We start from the raw sequence: 23615 nt of genomic DNA, 5'->3' as shown, positions 1-23615 counted from the left end.
GCTCCACCTGCCGAGTTTCCAAGGTCAGGCTTGTGGTATAAAGCAGTAAATTCCTATTAAACCTGAACACTAAAACTAGCCAAATAGCAATGCAAAGAATATGTCACACCTATCAGTTTACAGGAAACATGCGACCCTTACACACCATATTTACAATCTAAATAGTCCAATAATCTGGGCAGGTTAATTTTTTAATGTACATTTATAGCAGTCAGAGATATAGAAGGAAATGACAATCCTGTGTGCCTGTTCACTTGGTGTTGGGAGGGGATTTGGAGCGATGAGTAATATAAATTCTACATATAAAAGAAACTATACATTTCTACATACATTACTGATCCTGAGTTACATTGTACTCCAGAGCTGCACTCACTAATCTGCTGGTACAGTCACTGTGTACATACATTACATTACTTATCCTGTACTGATCCTGAGTTACATCCTGTATTATACTCCAGAGCTGCGCTCACTATTCTGCTGGTGCAGTCACTGTGTACATACATTATTTATCCTGTACTGATCCTGAGTTACATCCTGTATTATACTCCAGAGCTGCGCTTACTATTCTGCTGGTGCAGTCACTGTGTACATACATTACATTACTTATCCTGTACTGATCCTGAGTTACATCCTGTATTATACTCCAGAGCTGCGCTCACTATTCTGCTGGTGCAGTCACTGTGTATATACATTACATTACTTATCCTGTACTGATCCTGAGTTACATCCTGTATTATACTCCAGAGCTGCACTCACTATTCTGCTGGTGCAGTCACTGTGTACACACATAATAGTGAGCGCAGCTCTGGAGTATAATACATGATCAATAGTTTAATCTACTTGCAATTTTTACATCATATCATATAAACTTCCTTTATTCACAGAGCAGATAATATACAAGGATGTGATCAGTTTTAAATATAAATTCCACAATCTCACTTATATACACTGTTCAGACCAGGAATGTGGAGCTGCCGGTTACTGCATCAAAGGATAAAAATAAGAAGTGAAGAGTCATTTCTCAGGTAAAACCACCACTCGGTGACACTCCCAGTTCTGTGATGTATGTATGATGCAAGTATGTATGATGTATGGCAGTCATCTGGTGTTCATCATTCCTTGGCTGCTGCGGGGTCTGTTCCTCCATCACTCATGCACTTAGAGACTGTCGCAGCTGTTCATACATTATCTGATCCTATAAAGAGGAAAGATGGAGGAAACGATGAGAAATCTGCTCCAGCCAAGAGTTCCCAAGTCTATAGGGGTCTGGTATGGTGTGGTGGTGTATATGGCAAACCTCTGAGCACAGGGGCCAGATTTCCCAGACTTGCCCCTGTGCCATGTTGCGCCCTCTACTTGCCAGTAGGGGTACAGGCTGTATCCATTGTTTTAGCTTTAGAATGATCTAACCAGACTGGTTTCTGTTTTCTTCTTACACATAGCACAGCTATATCCTCCACAAACATGCACGCTCAGATGGACCAATGGTTCAGGCTAATGGTTATAGGTGGAGGGGATAAGCATAGGTGGCGCCACTTATCTCACATAAAGTATAAGGTGTAATAGCCAACATTCCTGATGCTGGTTTTGTCCGATTGTCAGACATCCGGGGTACACGGACGTAGCCCCTACACCCATTAGGCTGTCAGCAGATACGTGGGAGCTGCCTTGGGTGTGGGATCATCTCCATCCTGCGACTCTTCTTTCCTCCTCCATAAATCTATCACATGAGTGAGAACATTCCTCTTCATTCACATAGCAAACCGTTCACGTAGGTGCGGCCTGCTATATGAAACACTCAATGTTTTATTTCTAGAGCACCCAGGGCATGCCGAGTTATAGAACCTGTCTGAAATATGGCCCCGGGCTCACATTTACATCATAATACACAGGGATGTATACAGGGCCATTGAATATAATGGGTCAGTGTGCTAGCTGTGAAAAACACAACCAGCACACTGACAAAATAGAGCATGGAGCCCTAGCCAAGAGCGGCTCCTTGATTGGAGGACCCAGAATGACCATGTCCATTGACATGAATGGCTAGCATGTAATACCACAGTTGTCCAATAGGAGCCACTGTAGGAAAAATGAGCCTTTAGGATTAAAAGCCGGTTGTGGGGTTGGGGGGGTTCAGCTATTAGACCGCTCCCTTATTTAGATTAGATGTTGTAAAGATGGAGGAAGCAGTGTAAGCCCCTCCCCTGTTACGAAAAACAGTGTAGAGGTATAAAACATCTTTATGACCAAGCCTTTGGGTCACTTTAAGATAACTCCTGATATGTACATTACTTACTCGTACTGATAAGAAAACACAAAGTGACTAAAGGACGATGCTTACCATCTTGGAGACGGAGGGTTTCACCTTCTTGAAGGCCGCATCAAAGTGTTTCTTGTATACAAGGATTTCGCCTAAGAAGTCAACAGAAAGATGTAATATTACTTGACAAAAACCAGACAGATTTACACAGACAAGTGACTGGTGTAAAGAGGAATGCAAATCCACAGCGCACGCTCTGGGCAGATACTCAGCCAGCAAGGGAAACGGAGGGATTTCAGCTCTGAAGCCTGCAGTACTAAGTACACCACTGACAATAGCAGCCGGCACAGCACGTACACCTAAGAACACAGCTCCTCTATGGCTTCCTGGTTTCCTCCTCTTCTGGGGATTAGAATAGTTTATGGCCACGGAAAATAGCTCGGAGGGAGCTGTGGGGCCCTGGTTGTGTGCCGAGAAGGTGTGAGCGAGCCCAAACTGCCTCAGTCGGGGGTTCACATAGGGGGCTGAGGTAACCGAATTCTAGCTCCAATTCAGATACATATAAAGAGAGATATGAGGTAAATAAGATGTATATTTACTAGAGGTGGATAGATAGGAGGTAAATAAATAATATATGTATTTGAGGTAAATAGACCATAGATAGATGTGAGAAATATATATGAAGAAGTAAATAGGAAACTATATATGAGATAAATAGACCAATAATACATATGGAGGTAAATCGTTTGGACAGATAGATACGCGGTAAATAGACTATGGATAGATACGAGGTTAATAGATTGCAGATAGATATGAAGTAAACAGGAAATAAATCTGAGGTAAATAGAATATGGATAGATATGAAGACAATAGATAGGATATAGACAGATATAGGGAAGATAGGTGACAGAAATGCGGTAGCGAGAGATACTCGGTTATAAGATAGACCAGTATGAGGTAACTCGACAGATACGAGGTAAATAGACAGGTTTACTAAACACACTGCGTCGTCTTGACTCACCTCTAATGGTGGCAGGATCTGCCTGTAACACTTCACTCCTCAGGGCATTTATGGAGGCCTCCCGCACCAGAGCAGACAGGTCAGCGCCCCTGTGGAGGGGAGAATGTACCCACATTACATAAGAGCCTATGTCACACACCTATACGCTCTATACTCTCCTGACAGATCACTATTCTAGCACATCCATCCCAGCGCTACTATCAGTGTCACTTACGTGAAGCAGTCGCATTTCTCATCATAGGCGATCACTTCCAGATCAACGTCTGGACCTAATGGTGGTCTGGAACCATTCTGTAAAAAAAATGCAGAAAAAAAAAAAAAATTCCATAGGATGACCACATCTGTATAATGCTGCATGTTTTTACATTTGGCACGGAAGTGAGTTTACAATTCTTAGTGGTTACAGGCAAGTTACCTTCGTTATCGTCCTCAGGATGGCGAGCCGATCATTTGGAGGAGGGAGCCCCACATACAGGGTCTTGTCCAGTCGCCCAGGTCGCAGAATAGCTGGATCAATGATATCTGGAGAGAGACAGAGGTTTCGTGATGCTTAAACAATACTGCCAGGCGGCAGAACCGGATCAAAAGCGTAGTCATGTTTAGGTCACACAAGTCCCATCCCGAGCAGCAGCCGGCAGGAGTTCTAATTCTTCTGTAATATCATCATCTACTTAAGCTTATAGAGACGGTCTGCAACGTTTCCTCATCTGCAGAGGAGTAGGCCTGTCAGGTTCTGATACAAAACTATACAGTAGAATGGATTGGCATGATGCAGCAAGTGAGGAGTGTGCTGACCCAGTAAGGGACAGTGACCTGTCAATATATACGGTATACACGTGTGACCAAGTCTGCAAGGATAAGGCCATAGGTGTAATGATGTAGAGAAGGAAGGAACAGTGCAGCCTATGAGAAGGAAGATGGCAGCAGGAGAGGAGTGGCCTAACCTTGTGGTGGACAGTGACCTATCTACACATGTCTGATCACATCTACAAACATACGGCCATAGAGTTAAATGTAATGTGCTGATGAAGAAAAATCAGCCAATAAGAAGGCTGCAGGAGAGGAATGTGCTGACCTTGTGGGAGGCGGTGACCTCTCTACACAAGTGACCAATGAGCCAATAAGAACAATGATAGCAGCGGTGGAAGAATATGCTGATCTAGCAACAGCCTGGAGCGGACCCATTGAGGTCTATTAGGAGAGTTTACTAGACATGGGGAGGGAGAGGAGAAAAGCTGTGACCTCATCTATTGTCAGCAGTGATGTAATAATAGCTCAGTGGTGTTATCTATAGAGGTTTTATCTTCTATTGTAATACTAGCTTTGATGTACACAAGGTGACTGCTGCAAAGAAAACCTCTACAGAATTGGTTAATGTCAGTCTATTATTGGGCTTCGAGGCCAGAGGGAAAATTGAAAGATGGTAGTTTTAAACAATTTAGATAATGGCATGGAAAATAAATATAATCTTAAAAACTTGCATTTAAAAATAGGCTAAGACTATGGGGACAGCTGTCATGGCTGACGACGGAGTAATGGAAATGATGAAAGCAGTGGGAAAAGAGGGTGCTGATTTTGTGAGAGGCAGTGACCGCTCACTTAGGTGATCACATGGACAGTACTCACAAAAAGTTTCTCTTACCATGAAGCACAAGTCTGTGCTTATCTTAGGCTTTGTTCACATCAACTACACCCGTGATGGCGAACCTATGGCATGCGTGCCAGAGGTGGCAATCAGAGCCCTCTCTGTAGGCACCCATCTGTGGAGCAGATTATACTGTGTGGGACCAGTTTGCAGCAGATTACACTGTGTGGGGCCCACTGTAGAGCAAATTATACTGTGTATCAGACATTATGGAGCAGATTGTATTGTGTGGGGCACCTTCACTATGTTTATCACCTATTGTCTGCTTTATAGCAGACTAGTGATATTATTACAGACTGTTCATAACTGTCCACAATTGTGGATCCGCACAGTATTAAGGTTAATTTGCCACAAATTAGTGGGTTTTTGGTTGCAGTTTGGGCACTTGATCTGTAAAAGGTTCGCCATCACTGAACGACACTTTTCTATAGTTCTAACATAGGCATGCCAAGCTATACCACAAGGGCAGGCCAAATGGAGATCTATGGACACGTTTGGCACATGTAGCTAAAAATAGCAGAGCCTTAGACGCCTGTACGCCAGAGAAATCACATTGTGAAAGGAGGAAATAAATTAACAGAAAACTCCCTGTGAGAGAACTGAATGGATGATGAATTTGTTCATTCAGGTGGAGGTCACGGTGAACAAGCTCATAGCTGGGCCCAGGAGCTCCCAACAATGACCCTTCACTCGCTGAGTAAACAGTCGCTACTGGAATCAGGTCTTATCTAATCAAACTGGTGAAAGTCAGAGACTGAAGAAGAGGACTTGTGCACCCGGGGCCTCTTCACCTAGCACTTGTACAAACATACTTGAGATCAGAGATCTCCAACTATTATGGAACTACAACTCTCAACAAGCCCTGACAGCCTGCGGCCAGATCCATCAAGATGAAGATCGAGCTAACACAGCAATCATGCCTCTGTAATAAACGCTAATGTGAACAGAGCGTGACACAACAGAGGTATTGTTACAGTGTATTAGTTTAACCAAGTGTGTAGACAGATTTGTGCAGCTGCTTTGTTTAGCTCTCGAGATCTAAACCACGACTCCCAGCATGCACACTTGTAACTCCCACAGAAGTGAATGGTGCATGCTGGGAGTTGTTTCACAAAAGCTGGGGGTGCCAACAGTAGCTGACCCTGATCTGGACTGATACACTGAAACAAACTTCAGCTGCACAAACTGGATGGTTAGGCAGATGGAAAGGAAGCAGAGATCTTGAAGAGTGCGAGGAACCAAAAAGAACCAATAGAAATATTCTGCTGCTCTTCCTCCCCTCTCACAGCAAGACTCACAGACATGCAGCCATCTATCCACCTTCGCTACATTGGATAAACACACATTTACTTTCTGTCCGGCCCACAGGCTATGTGTAATATTACACCTCACTTCTATTCACCTCAATAGAACTGAGCCGTAATACCAAACACAACCCATGGACAGGTGTGGCGCTCTTATAAAGGCAGCCATGTTTTCCTAACTATATACAACCACTGTACTATAATCCTTTCTCTTTGTATCGGTTGTGTCAGATAGATATATGTAGAAGTCTGAGGTGAAGCTCACCTGGGCGGTTTGTAGCGGCCATTATAAAAACCTGCCGTCTAGACTCCAGGCCATCCATCTCCGTCAGCAACTGGTTGACAACCCTGACACTAGCGCCAGACTGCGAGAAAAAGAGGAGACAATGAATCATCAAGTACAATAAAAGGTAGAAGACAACCTGCTGCAGAGCGACCTGAGCTGGCAACTGCATTGCATGTTAAAGATGTCGGCTTGTGCCATATGGTGCCCGGTGAGAACAGGACTAGACGTTACATCTCGAGACACAAGCATTTAACCCCCATCCTTAGAGCCCCCCCGTTTCTCTGACATGTTTGTGGAGCAGCAGGCTGAGTGCTCAGAAGGTTTTCCCGATTAAGGTGCCCCCATTCTGCACAGCACTCCTAGCCTGTGTCCAGGGGCAGATTTGGTATTTTGGGGGCCCCCAGCAAAATTATGTATGTGGGCACCTCAATTCAACATTTTTAGTCCTCGTCCCGCTTTATAGAGCTGCCCCCATTTACTGGTCAAAAAAATCTGGTAAAAATAATGCCGCATGTTGTCTGGTCCAATAAAAAACCCAATCCCCTTTATATTTCCAGGACTGCTCCTTACAGTATAACATCCCCTTTTATGGCCCCCACACTCTATATTGCTGCCTCCATTTGGCTCAGGCACTGTATATTATCCCCAATGACTCATTTGGCTGTTACCTATTAGATTATTCCAACAGGTAATGGCCAATATTTACTAGTCACCAATCCCCACTTAATCCCTGCGATCCCATTGCATTTTGGCCAACGCTGCCCCCACGCTGCACATGGCCATACACAACAGATTGCAGTCAGGTAAAGCCATCACTTTTGGCTAGACTGGTAACCACATAAGGTTGAGCTCTACTGCAGTCCCATACACATTTAGTTCTCATAGAAGATAGCCTAGTTTGCATAGTAGCTGTATACACAAAACGGTAGTGAAAGGTGGCCATATACTGCAGTGAAAGGAGTTGCCTTTTAAGAAAAGGCTCCTCCGTAGCTATTCTGTGCCTTATGTTGGGGGGTTGGTACAATGAATATTTTGATCCAGGTCAAATGGCTGAGGCCCAGCATGTGCAGATGACAGCATATAGGTACACACGGGTTACTTAATCCTCCTGTACACACTGTGCCCTAGTCAGAAGCTCCTCAGTGTTTGCTCTTCCCAGCTGCATGTAAATGTGTTTGAGCACAGTCTACACTGTCATGTCGCAGCGCTCGCAGTAAGGTGATGGTTTCTGGGTAATCGGCCTGGACAGATGCCACAAGACACAACACACCAAGGTATAACAATAGTCATGCCATATGTTTCTGTCCTCAGAGGATAATGTACTAGTCTGCCAGCCTGCCTGTCCCCCCATAAACACTCCTGGCAGCTGTCACTGCTGAGCGTCTACATTCACAAGTGACCAGTCCTGAAAGCAGAGCTGACGAAGATATAACAGCGACAATGTAGTAATATGTCTGTAAAAACTTCTCCGGCCTCTATGCAAAAGCTATTTGCATAACTAGCAAAGTAGTTACATAAGACTGTGAACACGAAAGAAGAAAATCCTCCCTAGACAAGAACAATCCGGTTATAACACTCCTACCAGTTTGTGTATACAGCTCCTACACAGACCTATGTGTCTCCATGGTAACAGACTACAAAGACACACCTTGTAGTCAGACATAATTTTGTATTTTATTTTTAAATGTAGATTGTGAGCCCCATATAGTGATCACAATGGACTTTTTTTTTTTCCTATCAGTATGTCTTTATAGAATGGGAGGAAATCTAGGCAAACACGGGAGGAGCATGCAAACTCCTTTCAGATGTTGTTCCTGGCAGGATTCGAACCCAGGACTCCAGCGCTGCAAGTCTGCAGTGCTAACCAATGAGCCACCGTGTTGCCCCATAGTCAGAAATAAATTGACATAACAGAAGAGGACACAGATCCCCCCCTCTATATATATATATCAGAGCAAAAAGAAGCCCCAGCACTGACAGGCAGGAAGGGCATGGTACCCGCTTAAAGGGGTTGTCCCGTCACAATGATTCTATCTATACTGCTTGTTAATGTGAATGTAAGACTTTTCCTAAATACACTGCTTCAGCAAAACTGCTTTGTTTGGCCACTATCTTACTTTATTCATTTTTTTGTGGCCACAGCCCTGACCTAGCTGCTCATGAGTCAAGTGATGTATCAGCCTGCTCTCAGGGGGAGGGAGGAGGGGCTAAGTGCACGGGAGCGAGCCTGGAGGGGTGGGTGGGGGGGTAGTTTACCCTTTGGGGGAAGGGGCCGCCAGTACAGGGTTAGACGCCGGCACAAGTGAAGTCAGCAACATCTCTATGCTTCTGCCCTGCATGAAGCAAGCAGCGGCAGAAGCGATGCTGCTATTCCAGGGCGGAGGAGCGGAATAACAGCATCGCTTCTGCCGCTGCTGGCTTCATGCAGGGCAGAAGCATAGCGATGTTGCTGGCTTCACCTGTGCCGGCGTCACTCCCCAGCATCCGCTGTAATAGAGAGGCGCATGCCGGGGACAGTTAGACGCTGGCACAGGTGAAGCCAGCAACATCGCTATGCTTCTGCCCTGCATGAAGCCAGCAGCGGCAGAAGCGATGCTGTTATTCCGCTCCAGGGTCACATATGCAAAGCCAAGCGGCGAGATGCCGCCGGCCCTGCGTGCACGCTCATACACCAGTCTAGCCTTCACAATGCAAATACAGTCCAGACACCCTGTTGGGTCTGTATTTGCACTGTGAAGGCTAGACTGGTGTATGAGCGTGCACGCAGGGCCGGCGGCATCTCGCCGCTTGGCTTTGCATATGTGACCCCGCCCACCAATGACGAGACAAAGCCGGAAGACAGAAGAATTCACAGAAACGAAGACTGGTAAGTATGCGACGTGGGACAACCCCTTTAATGTGGAGAAAACCACTTACCTCATGGCTGGACCTTCGAGGGCAAAGAGCATCAATTTCATCAAAAAATATGACGCACGGGGAGGAGTTTGAGGCTCTCTGGAAAACCTGCCGCACGGCTCGCTCACTTTCACCGACGTACTGAGAGACAGTAAAATAAAGTCATTACAGGAATTAAAGGAACACACCATTTTTATTATTATTAACAGACGTATATGGCATTCTGTTCATGTGTTGCCTTAAAGGGGATGTCTCATATTCACTCTACTAGTTCCAGATGTGAGGTCAGACAGCAGCTACAAGGAGGGAATCTTGCTTTGGAGGACACAGTATGTTACAGAGTCACTGGATTCAATGGACATTGTGCAATACTCCATGTTATCTGTGGTGGCGCTGCAGGATGACTGAACATTTACTACCAGGTGCATCTGACTACTTGATAACATTTTTTGGGGGACATTTCTAACAAAAAAAAGGGATTGACCAAAGTGGAGAGCCCCTTTATAGTACGTATAGTTGGATATATTAACATAATGCACCAGGACAACCTCTTTCTATATACCATGTTGGGCATCAGAGAGGGATCTTCAGAGCAAGGAGCCCCATCCTAGAAGCATGCCTAAATATATTACATGGACCCCTAGTCACTTGCCTGGAGATTATATATATATATATATATATATATATATATATATATATATATATATATATATACATACATACACATACACACACACACCTGCTATCTACACGTCTCATAGAATACATCACACCCTATATTATATGTGATCTGTGCATACAATATGTGGTACCAGGATCCATCGTCTCCACCCAACTCACCATGTTCAGCAGTTCAGGCCCCTTCACAGAGATAAAGTTAAGTCCGGATTCGTTTGCTACTGCCTGGAACGCAAGATAAGAATATTTAGACAAAATGACTGGTTTGCCCTTGTCGTAGTGCACATGGTACAGAGTGGTGCAACCCAAAGGCACCCGTCATGAACCTCTACAGTAGTCAGCCACAGGTAAAGTAATGCTGTCATGTATATACATGCACATAGACATAGGACACCTTGTATTTTGTGCGATAAGTTGTATTTTTAAGTACCAAGGGTACAAATGGCCGCCATCAGTGTGTGCATGAAACCTGTCCTATTAGGCTCTATACACAAAAATGGTAGAAATTGCTTCATTTCTGTAATTTTAGATGCAATACAACAGTAGTTGCAAAATTCTGCACACCCTTTAATAGGTTAACTCTTAAAGTACAGAAAGAAGAGGGGAGAAAAAAAAACCCACACGCATACAACTAGAAAGCCGCTTATACCTTGGCCAGTAATGTTTTGCCACAGCCCGGGGGTCCCGCTAGTAAGACTCCTGCAGGGGCCAAGAGCCCGAGAGCCTTGAACTGCTCTGGATTCCTCACTGGTGCCTGGAGAGAGAGAAGTGACATCACATTACTGACCGGTCACATAAAACTATCATACAGATCCTCCATACAATGCTGACTGATCCTCTTAAGCGCATATTCACATGTGGCAGATTTGTTGCAAAACTTTCTGTGACACTCCAATTCATTGGAGTATGGGTTGCAGAAATCCAGGCTCCAAAACAGAATTGAAAAAAATTTTTAGCCACAGAAATTTCTGCAATAAAATCAGCCGCTGGGGAAAATCCCCTTGAAGTGACTCTCCAATGATATAACCACATTTTATAAATGACCAGGGCATGCAAAAATAACACACACTGTAATATATCTTATTAAAGAACAATGCTTCCTTCTCCACTTACCAGATTGCTCTCTTCCTCCTTCCCTTAGACTCTTTTCACTTATAGTACACCTATACATATTCAGCCTCAGGCGTCTAGCAGGTTTATTTACTTCTTACATAGAAGTCAATGAAAAAAATACAAGGGGAAGAGGGGGCTATTGCTCTAGTAACGAAACGATCACCTTTTTCTGGGCAGTGGTGGAGCATTATCTTACAAGACATAGTAGAGTCAAAAGAGCCATCTTAGTAGCTGCTGTACAAGTGTGTGTCCTTTCCAGCAGCCCCCTTTCCATAGACTTCTGTGCAGTGGAGAAGGAAGCATTTTTCAATAATAAGATATAGTACAAATTTTCTTCTAGTCACCAGTACTATTCATTTAGTTGTAGGATTCCTGTGTTTTTTTTTCTCCAATCTAAATTCTGTGCCGATTGATTTCTTAATACATTTTATGGTGGTCACAGCTCAGTTTTACTGATACATAGCTCCATATACTCTGCAAAAACAAAGATTTAAAGGGGTTTATTGGATTCTAATATTGATAACTTAGATCAGATCAATGGGGATGCAACCTCCTTGCTGACACTCCACCTGACAGGTCTGTGATGACACGTTCATCGGTCACATGGCCCGTTTGCTTTATTTAAATGAATGAGATGGAGCTACACAACGTATGGTGCCATGGTTCACAGGTAGGTTGCAGAGCTCATCGGACTACTGCAGCCTTTACAACCAGCTGATCGGCGAGGCTGTCCGGGGATCAGATCCTATGCCAAGGTCATCAATATCGTTGTCCCATGTGCACCCTTTAACCCATTACATGCAGCCACCAGTACAAAGCGCTTACGGATTACAGCTTACACATTAAAAGGGTCATCTGAGGACGCACACAAAACAAACGGGTGGGAGAGCGGTGAGCGTTCTGGGTCATAAACTACAGCACTTCTGGGAACAGGTCACTGTGTTCCAAATCCTAGTATGGCCGCACTTAAAAGCAAAGATCTGTACTAGTAAGTGTTGTAATTATGGACATAGCGCTCGGGTGTGGGATGTAATGCAGAGAGTGCCCCCTAGTGGTCAGCATGTTATCTTTCAAACCTATATCTATGTAGCAGATTTGGAGCCCTGTATCAGAAAAACAAAGCCCCACCCAGTATAAAGATCTGCACATAATCTGCTTCTGACACCCAGAATATATACAGCACAGAGCTGGAAGAAGTTGGCTCCGATGCCTGTATAGTAGCCAAGCGCAGGTACTACAAACCAGCTCTCATTGACTGCAATAGGCCAAAAATTAAAAATTCTTGGAAATCCCCTTTAAGCAATTTCCACCACAGCGTTGCGTAGTCTACATAAAGCTATAAACTCATAGATGAAGTGATTTCTGATCTGGTTGGAGTGTCTTCTCACCAGTATGGCCATGGTCAGCTCCTCTCGGATTTCATCCAGCGCGCCTATATCAGCCCAGGTGACATCGGGCACAGTAGCGAAGCCTTCTCTCTTGGCGGAGGGCTGCACCGAGGGGAGTGCACTCAGGAAATCATTCATCTCAATGCACAGACCCTGCAGTTGCTCCTCTGGGAAGGGCGTCTGCTCCATCAGCACCTCCAGCAGCCGCCGCAGCTCGCTCTACAGAAGGAAGAAGGTAAACAAGGGTAAGTGCATACTCCAGCATGGCCAAAAATGCAGATGGGAATCTTCTGAACAGCATGAAGTGCTCCTACAGGCCCATCTCTCCTAAATGGGTTCGCTGTGTGGGTACTGGATGGGGTCTAGGTCCCAAAGATGGGATGGGGTCTCCCCAATTTGTTGCCCTGAGGCCTCTCAAACTTTGAAGGGCTATTCCCCCCTGCACATTCATCTCATATCTAGAGGACATGGCATAACTATTCTGCACCCATGTGAAGAACTGGAGTCCCTGACCCACCTGCTGAGGAAGATGGCGGCTCCTGCATCTAGATGTTGGCTATGAAGTTCTATGATAAAGTGACTGTGCACCATAGCCAAATGTGCCTGCAGACTAAGCGTTATTGGCAGCCCTTAGATGGAGTCAGGGACAGCATACGAAGCCCCCATGATATGGTAGAGGACCTGCACACACACCTGTATATACTCCATACAGTAACTCTAGCACTCACCTGGACTGGTTTTCCTTCATGGACTGGTGACGTTACTGGGAGACCCTCTCCCTCCGTCTGCCCCACAGGTTGCTCTTGTAGCTGGATCAGAGCTCTGTTCACTGCGCACATCGCAGCCTCCCTGCAAAGCGCCATCAGGTCTGCGCCGACGTATCCTGGTGTCAGATGAGCCAGATGCTGGAAGTCGAAGGATTCGGGGAGCCGGAGCTTCCGACACAAAGTCTTCAGGATCCTGAGAGAAAATACATGAAGTCTATGAGTTCTGAGCCCTCATTCATGTCTTATAGCTATTTAGGAATATTTTCAGGGGTTAATGTGACATTTTAATCCGATTTTTTTTTCTAAACATTTTTGCTGGATGGTAAAGTTGCACAACATTTGTTATTCAGCTGCTGGTGCGACAGGTCTTGTGTTCGGCAGGTCTGACCATGCACTTTGTATAAAGAACAGTGTAATAATAATAATGACGTCTTATCACTTTTTGGAAACAGATTTTATGGTTCTCTCGAAGCAGATCTGCTATCTGGAATACCGAGCCCCAGAAAGAGTAAGGTCCATGTCAGGCAGTGCAGTAATGTCACCCGTGTCCCAGAGCTGCAGGGGAATATGGCGACATAAATCACCTATTTACTAAACCATATTTTTTTTTAAGATTGATTTTTTCCCCCCCATTTTCCATTTATAATTTTACAAAAAGTACTGCGTCATCTTTGCAGCAGTCACCTCATTTACATCACAGGCTGTATTACAATAGAAGATAACAAATGAACCGTCATTACATCACTGCTGACAATAGATGAGGTCACAGCTTATGTCCCCCCCCCATGTCTAGAAAAACCTCCAATAAACATCCACAAGGCACCTCCAGACTATTGCTGCCTATGGCCATGACATTGCTGTAAAGTAGATCAGTAAATGCTGTTAACAAAGAGGAGAAGCTCAGACAAGATGGCTGCCCTCATAATAAAACAGAATTTAAGAAAAAAAAAAACAAACAACTACAATCAGAAAATAAAGAGATTAGAAAAAGTGATCGATTTCCCTATCAGGACGAAATAAATTAATAACTTGGTGACACATTCTAGGACTTGGTATTGATAAATTATCCTCAGGACAAGTCATCAATATCAGATTGTTGGGGATCTGACAACCAGGATCATAGAATACAGGTGAACGGTGCGGCCTCTTTACTGAACACCAAGAACAGTGCCATAACTGGTGTAGTGGCAGTGCTTGGTACTGCAATTGAATGGGACTGAGCTATAAACAGGCCATGTGATAAATGAACAAGACGTCATAGGCCTGTGAGCAAACAGCAGAGCTCACCCAAGCTGCTGATCTAAGGCGGACCCAGGTATCAGATCCCCAATCAATGAGATATAGACCCATCCTAACAAGCACATAGAACACCAGGTGGCGCCATATAAGTATGCAGCACCAATATCTAGACACACGAGCAGTTTTATTAAATTATTCTAATTATCAAATTTCTGTGTTTTAGATACTTAATCTTCAGACAACCCCTTGGTCATGCTCACTTTAATCTCGCCCCTTCATCTGGGATACCCAAGCAGATCTCCCGGTCAAACCTTCCAGCTCGCCTGAGCGCAGGATCCAAGGAATCAGGTCTGTTAGTGGCTCCGATGACAAGAACCTGAGCTGTGACGGACGGATTGTTCAAATCTGGAGGGAGAAAGCAGAGATAATTTTGGCACAATGATATACAGTACACAGGCAGAATAAGGCCGACACAGGACAGGCTGGGACAAGTGACCCCAGGGTTACATAGTATTCTGGGACTAGGTTATTGAGCTCCATTTCCCATTTAGAAGGGCTGTAGAGTTGCAGTTGGGGCCAATTTTGAGCAGAATTGGGAAAAAAGTTACCAACATGTTATAGATCAGTCCCATTGAAATAAATGGGCTGAGCTGCAATACCAAGTACAACCACTATACAATGCAGAGTGCTGTGCTTAGTAAACGCTGAAGAGGCCGCAGCAATCAATATCAATCCATAAAACACAGCAAGTCTCATAGATGGATTATAATGTAAACTATTACTAACCATCCATACAGGTGAGCAGCTGAGCCACAATCCTCCGCTCCATGTCCTTAGATGCTACTTCTCTCTTGGGAGTTATGGCATCGATCTCATCGATAAAAAGGATGCACGGAGCATTGCTCTGTAACAGCAAATATCACAAGTCAGAGATGGATACGAGACAGATAGATACATGGATATAAGATACAAACAAGGCAAGAGACAGATACGCAGGATAGAGAGGCAGACGGATACAGAGAGAAATACACAGATACACACACACAGAAAGATATATAGAAATCCCAATCTGCATTAGCCACATTGCATATCATACATATACACAGCACTGGCCTCAGAACAATACAGCTCACAGCAGCACAGAGCAATACAGTAAACACCATACCACAGCTTGTTCAAAAAGCATCCTCAGCTTCTGCTCTGATTCTCCCGAGACTCCGGACACCATCTCTGTGGCTGCCACCTTGAGCATCGGTAAATCCAGTTCCTGGGAAAGACATGATGTGGCCATTACTTTCTATAGCCTGACTTAGAATCTATGGTAAGAAAATGATGTATCCCTTATATACACTCACCGGCCACTTTATTAGGTACACCTGTCCAACTGCTCGTTAACACTTAATTTCTAATCAGCCAATCACATGGCGGCAACTCAGTGCATTTAGGCATGTAGACATGGTCAAGACAATCTCCTGCAGTTCAAACCGAGCATCAGTATGGGGAAGAAAGGTGATTTGAGTGCCTTTGAACGTGGCATGGTTGTTGGTGCCAGAAGGGCTGGTCTGAGTATTTCCGAAACTGCTGATCTACTGGGATTTTCACGCACAACCATCTCTAGGGTTTACAGAGAATGGTCCGAAAAAGAAAAAACATGCAGTGAGCGGCAGTTCTGTGGGCGGAAATGCGTTGTTGATGCCAGAGGTCAGAGGAGAATGGCCAGACTGGTTCGAGCTGATAGAAAGGCAACAGTGACTCAAATAGCCACCCGTTACAACCAAGGTAGCCAGAAGAGCATCTCTGAACGCACAGTACGTCGAACTTTGAGGCAGATGGGCTACAGCAGCAGAAGACCACACCGGGTGCCACTCCTTTCAGCTAAGAACAGGAAACTGAGGCTACAATTTGCACAAGCTCATCGAAATTGGACAATTGAAGATTGGAAAAACGTTGCCTGGTCTGATGAGTCTCGATTTCTGCTGCGACATTCGGATGGTAGGGTCAGAATTTGGCGTCAACAACATGAAAGCATGGATCCATCCTGCCTTGTATCAACGGTTCAGGCTGGTGGTGGTGGTGTCATGGTGTGGGGAATATTTTCTTGGCACTCTTTGGGCCCCTTGGTACCAATTGAGCATCGTTGCAACGCCAAAGCCTACCTGAGTATTGTTGCTGACCATGTCCATCCCTTTATGACCACAATGTACCCAACATCTGATGGCTACTTTCAGCAGGATAATGCAATGCCATGTCATAAAGCTGGAATCATCTCAGACTGGTTTCTTGAACATGACAATGAGTTCACTGTACTCCAATGGCCTCCACAGTCACCAGATCTCAATCCAATAGAGGAGCATCTTTGGGATGTGGTGGAACGGGAGATTCGCATCATGGATGTGCAGCCGACAAATCTGCGGCAACTGTGTGATGCCATCATGTCAATATGGACCAAAATCTCTGAGGAATGCTTCCAGCACCTTGTTGAATCTATGCCACGAAGAATTGAGGCAGTTCTGAAGGCAAAAGGGGGGGGGTCCAACCCGTTACTAGCATGGTGTACCTAATAAAGTGGCCGGTGAGTGTATGTGACGTGTATAAAATATACCACTACAGCACACCACACAGTTACTGTTTTGTGCAGCTCACTTGTTCGCTTTGCTGAATAGACTAAGACACAGTAGCAGAGTCACCTCACTATGGAGGGTCACAATTCATCACAGCAGAAATCTTATGGAATTGATATGGTCTTAATAATAGAGTTTAAGCCAAAGCTTTCATTTTAAGCTTCTTACCCCAGCAATCGCTTGTGCCAGTAACGTCTTCCCACATCCCGGAGGGCCGTGTAGCAGAAAGCCGCGGGGAGGTACCACCCCCAGGTGCTGATAGACTTCAGGGTGACGCATATGAATCAATAGTTTGCAGACTTCCTATAAAAAGTGACAAACAGCGATTGGTTAACACAATGCAATGTAAATTATCACAAGGAATCCCATCACTATGCAAAAAGCCAAAGGCTGAAGAGACCTGTACAGGGCGTGGAACCTCAGAGGGACTGAACATATTCTTATAAGTTATAGCACAAGGTACACTATTCCTTATAAGACACCTCAGCTGATACAGAAACATTCTAAGGGGGAGAATTTATGCTCGCTATGAAACACCCTTGTTCAACTTAAAAAAAAAAAAAAAAAAGTCTGCAGAAGTGGAGATGTGCTGCAGGAATTTATAGAGATCAAACTTACAGTCAGGGTGTCATCATTTCCTCCAACATCTTCAAAGCGGACAGACGATTTCTGCAACTCAATGGATTCTGCTTTACCAAGAAAATAATGAAAGAGATTAAACTTATACCATGCAAAAAAACCATCAACTCACAATTGTGTATACATTACTTATCCTGTATTATACTCCAGAGCTGCGCTCACTATTCTGCTGGTGCAGTCACTGTGTACATACATTACATTACTTATCCTGTACTGATCCTGAGTTACATCCTGTATTATACTCCAGAGCTGCGCTCACTATTCTGCTGGTACAGTCACTATGTACATACATTACATTACTTATCCTGTACTGATCCTGAATTACATCCTGTATTATACTCCAGAGCTGCACTCACTATTCTGCTGGTACAGTCACTGTGTACATACATTACATTACTTATCCTGTACTGATCCTGAGTTACATCCTGTATTATACTCCAGAGCTGCGCTCACTATTCTGCTGGTGCAGTCACTGTGTACATACATTACTTATCCTGTACTGATCCTGAATTACATCCTGTATTATACTCCAGAGCTGCGCTCACTATTCTGCTGGTGCAGTCACTGTGTACATACATTACTTATCCTGTACTGATCCTGAATTACATCCTGTATTATACTCCAGAGCTGCGCTCACTATTCTGCTGGTGCAGTCACTGTGTACATACATTACATTTCTCACCTTTCTTCATCAGAACAGATTTTATTTCTTCATCAACATCTTGTGCTTCCATCTTTTCCCTTCGGGATTTCCTTAATCTTGACTTCTTCTTCTCGGGCTCCAGGAGAGAGGTATCAACAGCTTTCTATCACAAAAGAAGACAAATTTGAATAAAGAAAACCCAGAAGCGAGGAGACATGGCCGCCTAGTGACATTCTATTACTTCTAATGGCTGTTACACACCCTGTATAACACTATATCACTATGATGCACCTTAGGACTATGTAGCAGAGCACGCACATAACAGTGCGCACCGGGGGGTGTAACAAAATGCAGCTTTAGAGGCAACAGAAGAAATATTTCAAATGCAGCTTTGGATGGGACTAGAGTAAGAGACTAAATTAGCACAGGCATAACCTCCAACATTGTATGCAGATTTGTTAGGAAGTCTCACAAGACTTTTTGCAAGCGTAAATTGCTTTTTAGAGGGGTTATAGTGAGCTCTGACTGATATAAGGGGGTACTGCACCTCTTTATCCTCAGCTTTCTGCCCCCCTTCTCCATCATCACACAGGTCTATGAAGATGTTCTTCTGTATGCTTTTGCTGGGTTTCTTGTCAATGAACCATCCAACTTCGGAGGTCTTAGTTTCCAGGTTGCCTCCTGTTCCCTCTGCTCGGGGGGTTTTGGCTGGAGCTGGTGTACTTGTGTCTGGTACCTCACTTTTGGAGGGGGTGTCCAAGGTGGACTCGGGATTTCCTTTCCGGTACAAAGAGAGCAGGGAACTGTTCATGTGATTTGAGGTCTAGAAAAGAAGACAAAGACTTAACATACTGATAAAATGGTCTAAACCGTCACACAAACCCCCACTAACCACTAGTACCATAGTAAGTAAGCTCTTATGGGCAGGGTCCTCTCTCCTGTAGAGTGTAAGCTCTTATGGGCAGGGTCCTCTCTCCTGTACAGTGTCAGCTCTTATGGGCAGGGTCCTCTCTCCTGTACAGTGTCAGCTCTTATGGGCAGGGTCCTCTCTCCTGTACAGTGTAAGCTCTTATGGGCAGGGTCCTCTCTCCTGTATAGTGTAAGCTCTTATGGGTAGGGTCCTCTCTCCTGTATAGTGTAAGCTCTTATGGGCAGGGTCCTCTCTCCTGTACAGTGTAAGCTCTTATGGGCAGGGTCCTCTCTCCTGTAGAGTGTAAGCTCTTATGGGCAGGGTCCTCTCTCCTGTATAGTGTAAGCTCTTATGGGTAGGGTCCTCTATCCTGTATAGTGTAAGCTCTTATGGGTAGGGTCCTCTCTCCTGTATAGTGTAAGCTCTTATGGGTAGGGTCCTCTCTCCTGTATAGTGTAAGCTCTTATGGGCAGGGTCCTCTCTCCTGTACATAGTACATTCTTACTCACCGGCTGATCTGTATAATCATCTGTGTCTGTGGAGTCTCCAGAAGGACTTTCCAGATCCCTGGATAATATAAAGCAAACATAATTTAGTTTTATTTCATTTCCTGCCATTAAACACAAAACAATATGCAGACCTCTTCTGTATTCATGACAGTATTGGCAGGCGTATGGACATGGCCGCCCTCATCCTTCTGCACTGTAGTTGGACAGTCTCACCGCCGATGTCATCACACCGCACTTACCCATCAGCTCCTCTCCTTGCCCGCTTCGCCATATGTGCTTCTTCCAGAGCCCCGATGTCTTCATTCTCATTACAGATGACCTTAAAAACTAGAGAAGAGCAAAAAGACTCAAGTAACTCTCCATGCACTTGGGGTATGTTCACACAACATTATTTCATGCAGATATCAGTGTGTGTTCTACACTTGACACCCACTAACAAGAGAGTACGGCTTCTATGCTGTGTGGCCGGAAGTCTAACACTCTGCTTTGTTGCTTAACCCTTTGAATGCAATCATCAAATGCAGAGTATCTGAAAGGGGCCCCCCCTCCTCCCCTTTGATAGCGCCCCAGTGAATTTCTATGATGCGATCAGAAGTCTTTTGTCACTACAGTTGTCAGACCACAAAAAAAAAAAAAGTTGCTTTTAGTGACTTCCGTGTCCCAGCCCCATTGCAGGTCTACTGGGATCCAACTCACAGCATTGCAAGGACCTAGGATTCTGTCAGTCTGGTTGCGTAGACCTGTGTTATGACTGGGACACTTGGCTACAATACAGATCTAAAGGGTTTTTGGGTTTTTTTTGCTGGGACCCCGTAATCCTATCTGACACCCATACTCAGTCCTATATACCCTCATGCGCGATGTCCTCACCTTTCTCTACTTGGATTCGGAAGGCGTTTCGTTTCCGTCTGCCATACTCTACACTGGAAATAAAACAAACGTACATGAATGACATAGTGACACTTAAAGGAACGCTCCACAACAGCAGTGCAGAGTCTGAGGTGAAGGAGCACGACACAAGGACTCAGACACATCCAAATAGTGAATGTGTCATGTGCCGCCCTCTTGGATTCTCAAAAGCTAACGAACCACCCAACACATACCACGCACGGGTACTATTCTAATGAAAGGGGTTTTCCCAGGACTTCGTATAGGTCATGAATGAACATCTGTAGGGTTCTGACACCCAGGAACCCCATGGATCAGCAGCAGTGGTGTTCTCTGAGCGTCATTTCTGCTTCGCAGGCCATATGAACTCATTCAGTTACTTGGTCTGATCGCAACTGATTCAAGCATATAGGCTGAGCTGCAGTACCAAGTACAGTCACTATACAATGTATGGCGCTGTGCTTGGTAAATAATGAAGACCACCCCAACACTGCTGCCTTCAACAAGCTGATTACCCGGGGTCCGGGTGCTGGACCTCTGATGATCTTTAATTGACAACCTGTTGTAAGGACTAGTCATCAATTAATGTCTCTGAAAACCCCTTTAATGGGAGCCACGAATGCCTGATAACCTAACACAGTTGTCCCTCCCCATAACCAGTCCCGAAATGGGTGGGCGAGCATGTCTGGACAACCCCTTTAAGAAAACAAACCACTTCCAAAAAAGTATCATGTGACACAGACCCCACAGTAGGAGGAGTCAGACTGCATCACATGATCCTTTTTCGGGTCCTTGTCTGTGAGTGATCATGTGACCCAAGGAGCTCAGTATTCTGGGTAGGTTACCTGTAGGATTTCTGTAGGTCGGCGGCCACTAAAGCAATGTCCACATAGCCACCACATCGGTTACTGCTCAGATACTACGAGACAGAAAACAAGAATAATACCGGGGCATAGAAATAACAAGAATACTCAGAACCTGCACACTCAGAGGGGCGGGGAGGGCATTTCAGTGGAGACAATCCTGTGCCCCCAATCAGAACGGTGGGGGTGGCCTGCTCACAAACATGAGTGGAGCGCTGCTCTGAGGGCTGGTCAATACTGGATGAAGAAATGTACAACAAGCCAGAAGGAGGCGCTGCAGCAGCACACAGGATGGAAAGAATGGATTAAGCTCCTCCCTAATGACCAACTACTGGTTTAAAGGGTCTTGCCATATACGATATGTATCCCCTATCCATTGATCCTGAGGACGGGTGTATAGCATATATCAGAATATAATCACCTGTGACAATAAGGGACTACAAGTCCCAGCATGCATCACTAGCCACTATATAGCACCCCGTGTATGAAGCTCTTCAGGAAGTAAATCCTCAAGGGCCCCGGCTGTATGTGCAGGGGCCACTACCTGTGTATATAGGGGCCCAGGCTGGGTGTACAGGGGCCACTACCTGTGTATATAGGGGCCCCGGCTGTATGTGCAGGGGCCACTACCTGTGTATATAGGGGCCCCGGCTGTGTGTGCAGGGGCCACTACTTGTGTATATAGGGGCCCAGGCTGTGTGTGCAGGGGCCACTACCTGTGTATATAGAGGCCCCGGCTGTGTGTGCAGGGGCCACTACTTGTGTATATAGGGGCCCAGGCTGTATGTACAGGGGCCACTACCTGTGTATATAGGGGCCCAGGCTGTGTGTGCAGGGGCCACTACCTGTGTCAGCCGCTGCTTCAGCCTTCGATCTATTCCCGGGGACACCGGACGGTTCTTCATGTCTACACCGGCTACTGAACCACACGTGAGCGGGGACCTGATCCAGGGCCGCCCCACCGCAGTGCCTGCACCATACTCGGCCAATGACGGGTGTCTTTTCACATAGGTGTCTTGCTCATTGCCTGTTTAGAAATAACCCCCGAGCTCTTCTCCAGCAGGCCCCTACCTGGTGACTGACCGGGGCTTTCTGCCTGTTCGGGTCCTATAGTTTTATTCTAATAATTCATTGACGATGACGTTACCACAGCCGGGGTCCTGTCTGATGTAGGGTCACGTGGTGTGGAGTCTGGGTTGAGACCACGTGACTGTCCGGTTCGGCTAGTTCTGTGCTCGGTTGTTTTTGGATTTTTGGAAGGTTTTTAAGATTTTGGTGATGATATTTTTCTGTGAATGTTTTATTTCATATCTTTATTGCCTTTTCTAGGAAATATCCGCCTGGATTGTGTGATGTGGTGCAGCCCTTTAATTCATACAAAGTCTATGGTCTTGCTTGTTTGTGTGTTTTTTGCTCATTGGGGGAATTTATTTAAACTGGAGAGAGTCGGGAATATAAGAGCGAGTGCTACAGGGAGGATGAAGGGTCCTCCAATGGGATCCAACTCTATCAGATCTTTATGACGTATCTTGTGAATTGACCCAGGTGGGGACGCCCCTTTAAGGGTATATTCACATGCTGCTGTCCCATTTATCTAAGATGTTCAGAAATCTATGGCCTTGATGCCAAATCGGCCGCATTGACGCTGGTTTTTACTTGCAGAAATGTTTCCACATGTGAATACCCCAACTGTGAAAACTTAAAGCCAGTACAGACTGCACTATGGGTTATATATGGTGTGTGGGGCGTCTCTGCAGCCTCCACCCAGACCAGGAGCCTTGGAGCTGATATTATAGGAACCAAATGACTCTACATATAGATACAAATATCCCATTGACCAATGGGGAACCTGCGGAATTCTGCATGTAGCGAGTGACACCTTCTTATAGATACAATGTTCCTATTGACTACTATGGAAACTGTATATATTTGTGTCCAGTGAGTGA

The 23615-nt window shown here is 45.1% G+C and overlaps 1 protein-coding gene across 2 annotated transcripts; it reads right to left on the bottom strand.

The window, feature by feature from the left end:
• Window positions 1-873: 873 nt before the first annotated feature.
• On the bottom strand, window positions 874-22763 carry NVL (nuclear VCP like). 2 transcript variants are annotated; one of them, XM_075267183.1, is made up of 23 exons: window positions 22515-22763; window positions 21652-21725; window positions 20789-20841; window positions 20158-20245; window positions 19919-19976; window positions 19047-19322; window positions 18539-18662; window positions 17836-17906; window positions 17386-17520; window positions 15762-15863; window positions 15383-15500; window positions 14857-15001; window positions 13319-13550; window positions 12591-12809; window positions 10739-10843; window positions 10252-10314; window positions 9433-9552; window positions 6496-6595; window positions 3697-3803; window positions 3496-3572; window positions 3282-3370; window positions 2342-2412; window positions 874-1195 (listed from the first exon to the last, which is right to left on the bottom strand). In XM_075267183.1, the coding sequence occupies exons 1-23, from the start codon at window positions 22572-22574 to the stop codon at window positions 1151-1153; spliced, it is 2532 nt and encodes an 843-aa protein (XP_075123284.1). In that variant the 5' UTR covers window positions 22575-22763; the 3' UTR covers window positions 874-1150. The 2 variants fall into 2 exon arrangements, with proteins under 2 accessions (XP_075123284.1, XP_075123285.1); XM_075267184.1 differs by having other exon boundaries at window positions 17836-17903.
• Window positions 22764-23615: the final 852 nt, after the last annotated feature.

Source organism: Leptodactylus fuscus, chromosome 3 (genome assembly GCF_031893055.1).
Source record: "Leptodactylus fuscus isolate aLepFus1 chromosome 3, aLepFus1.hap2, whole genome shotgun sequence".
Lineage (NCBI taxonomy): Eukaryota > Metazoa > Chordata > Amphibia > Anura > Leptodactylidae > Leptodactylus > Leptodactylus fuscus.
This window is presented reverse-complemented; position numbering and strand designations above follow the sequence as displayed.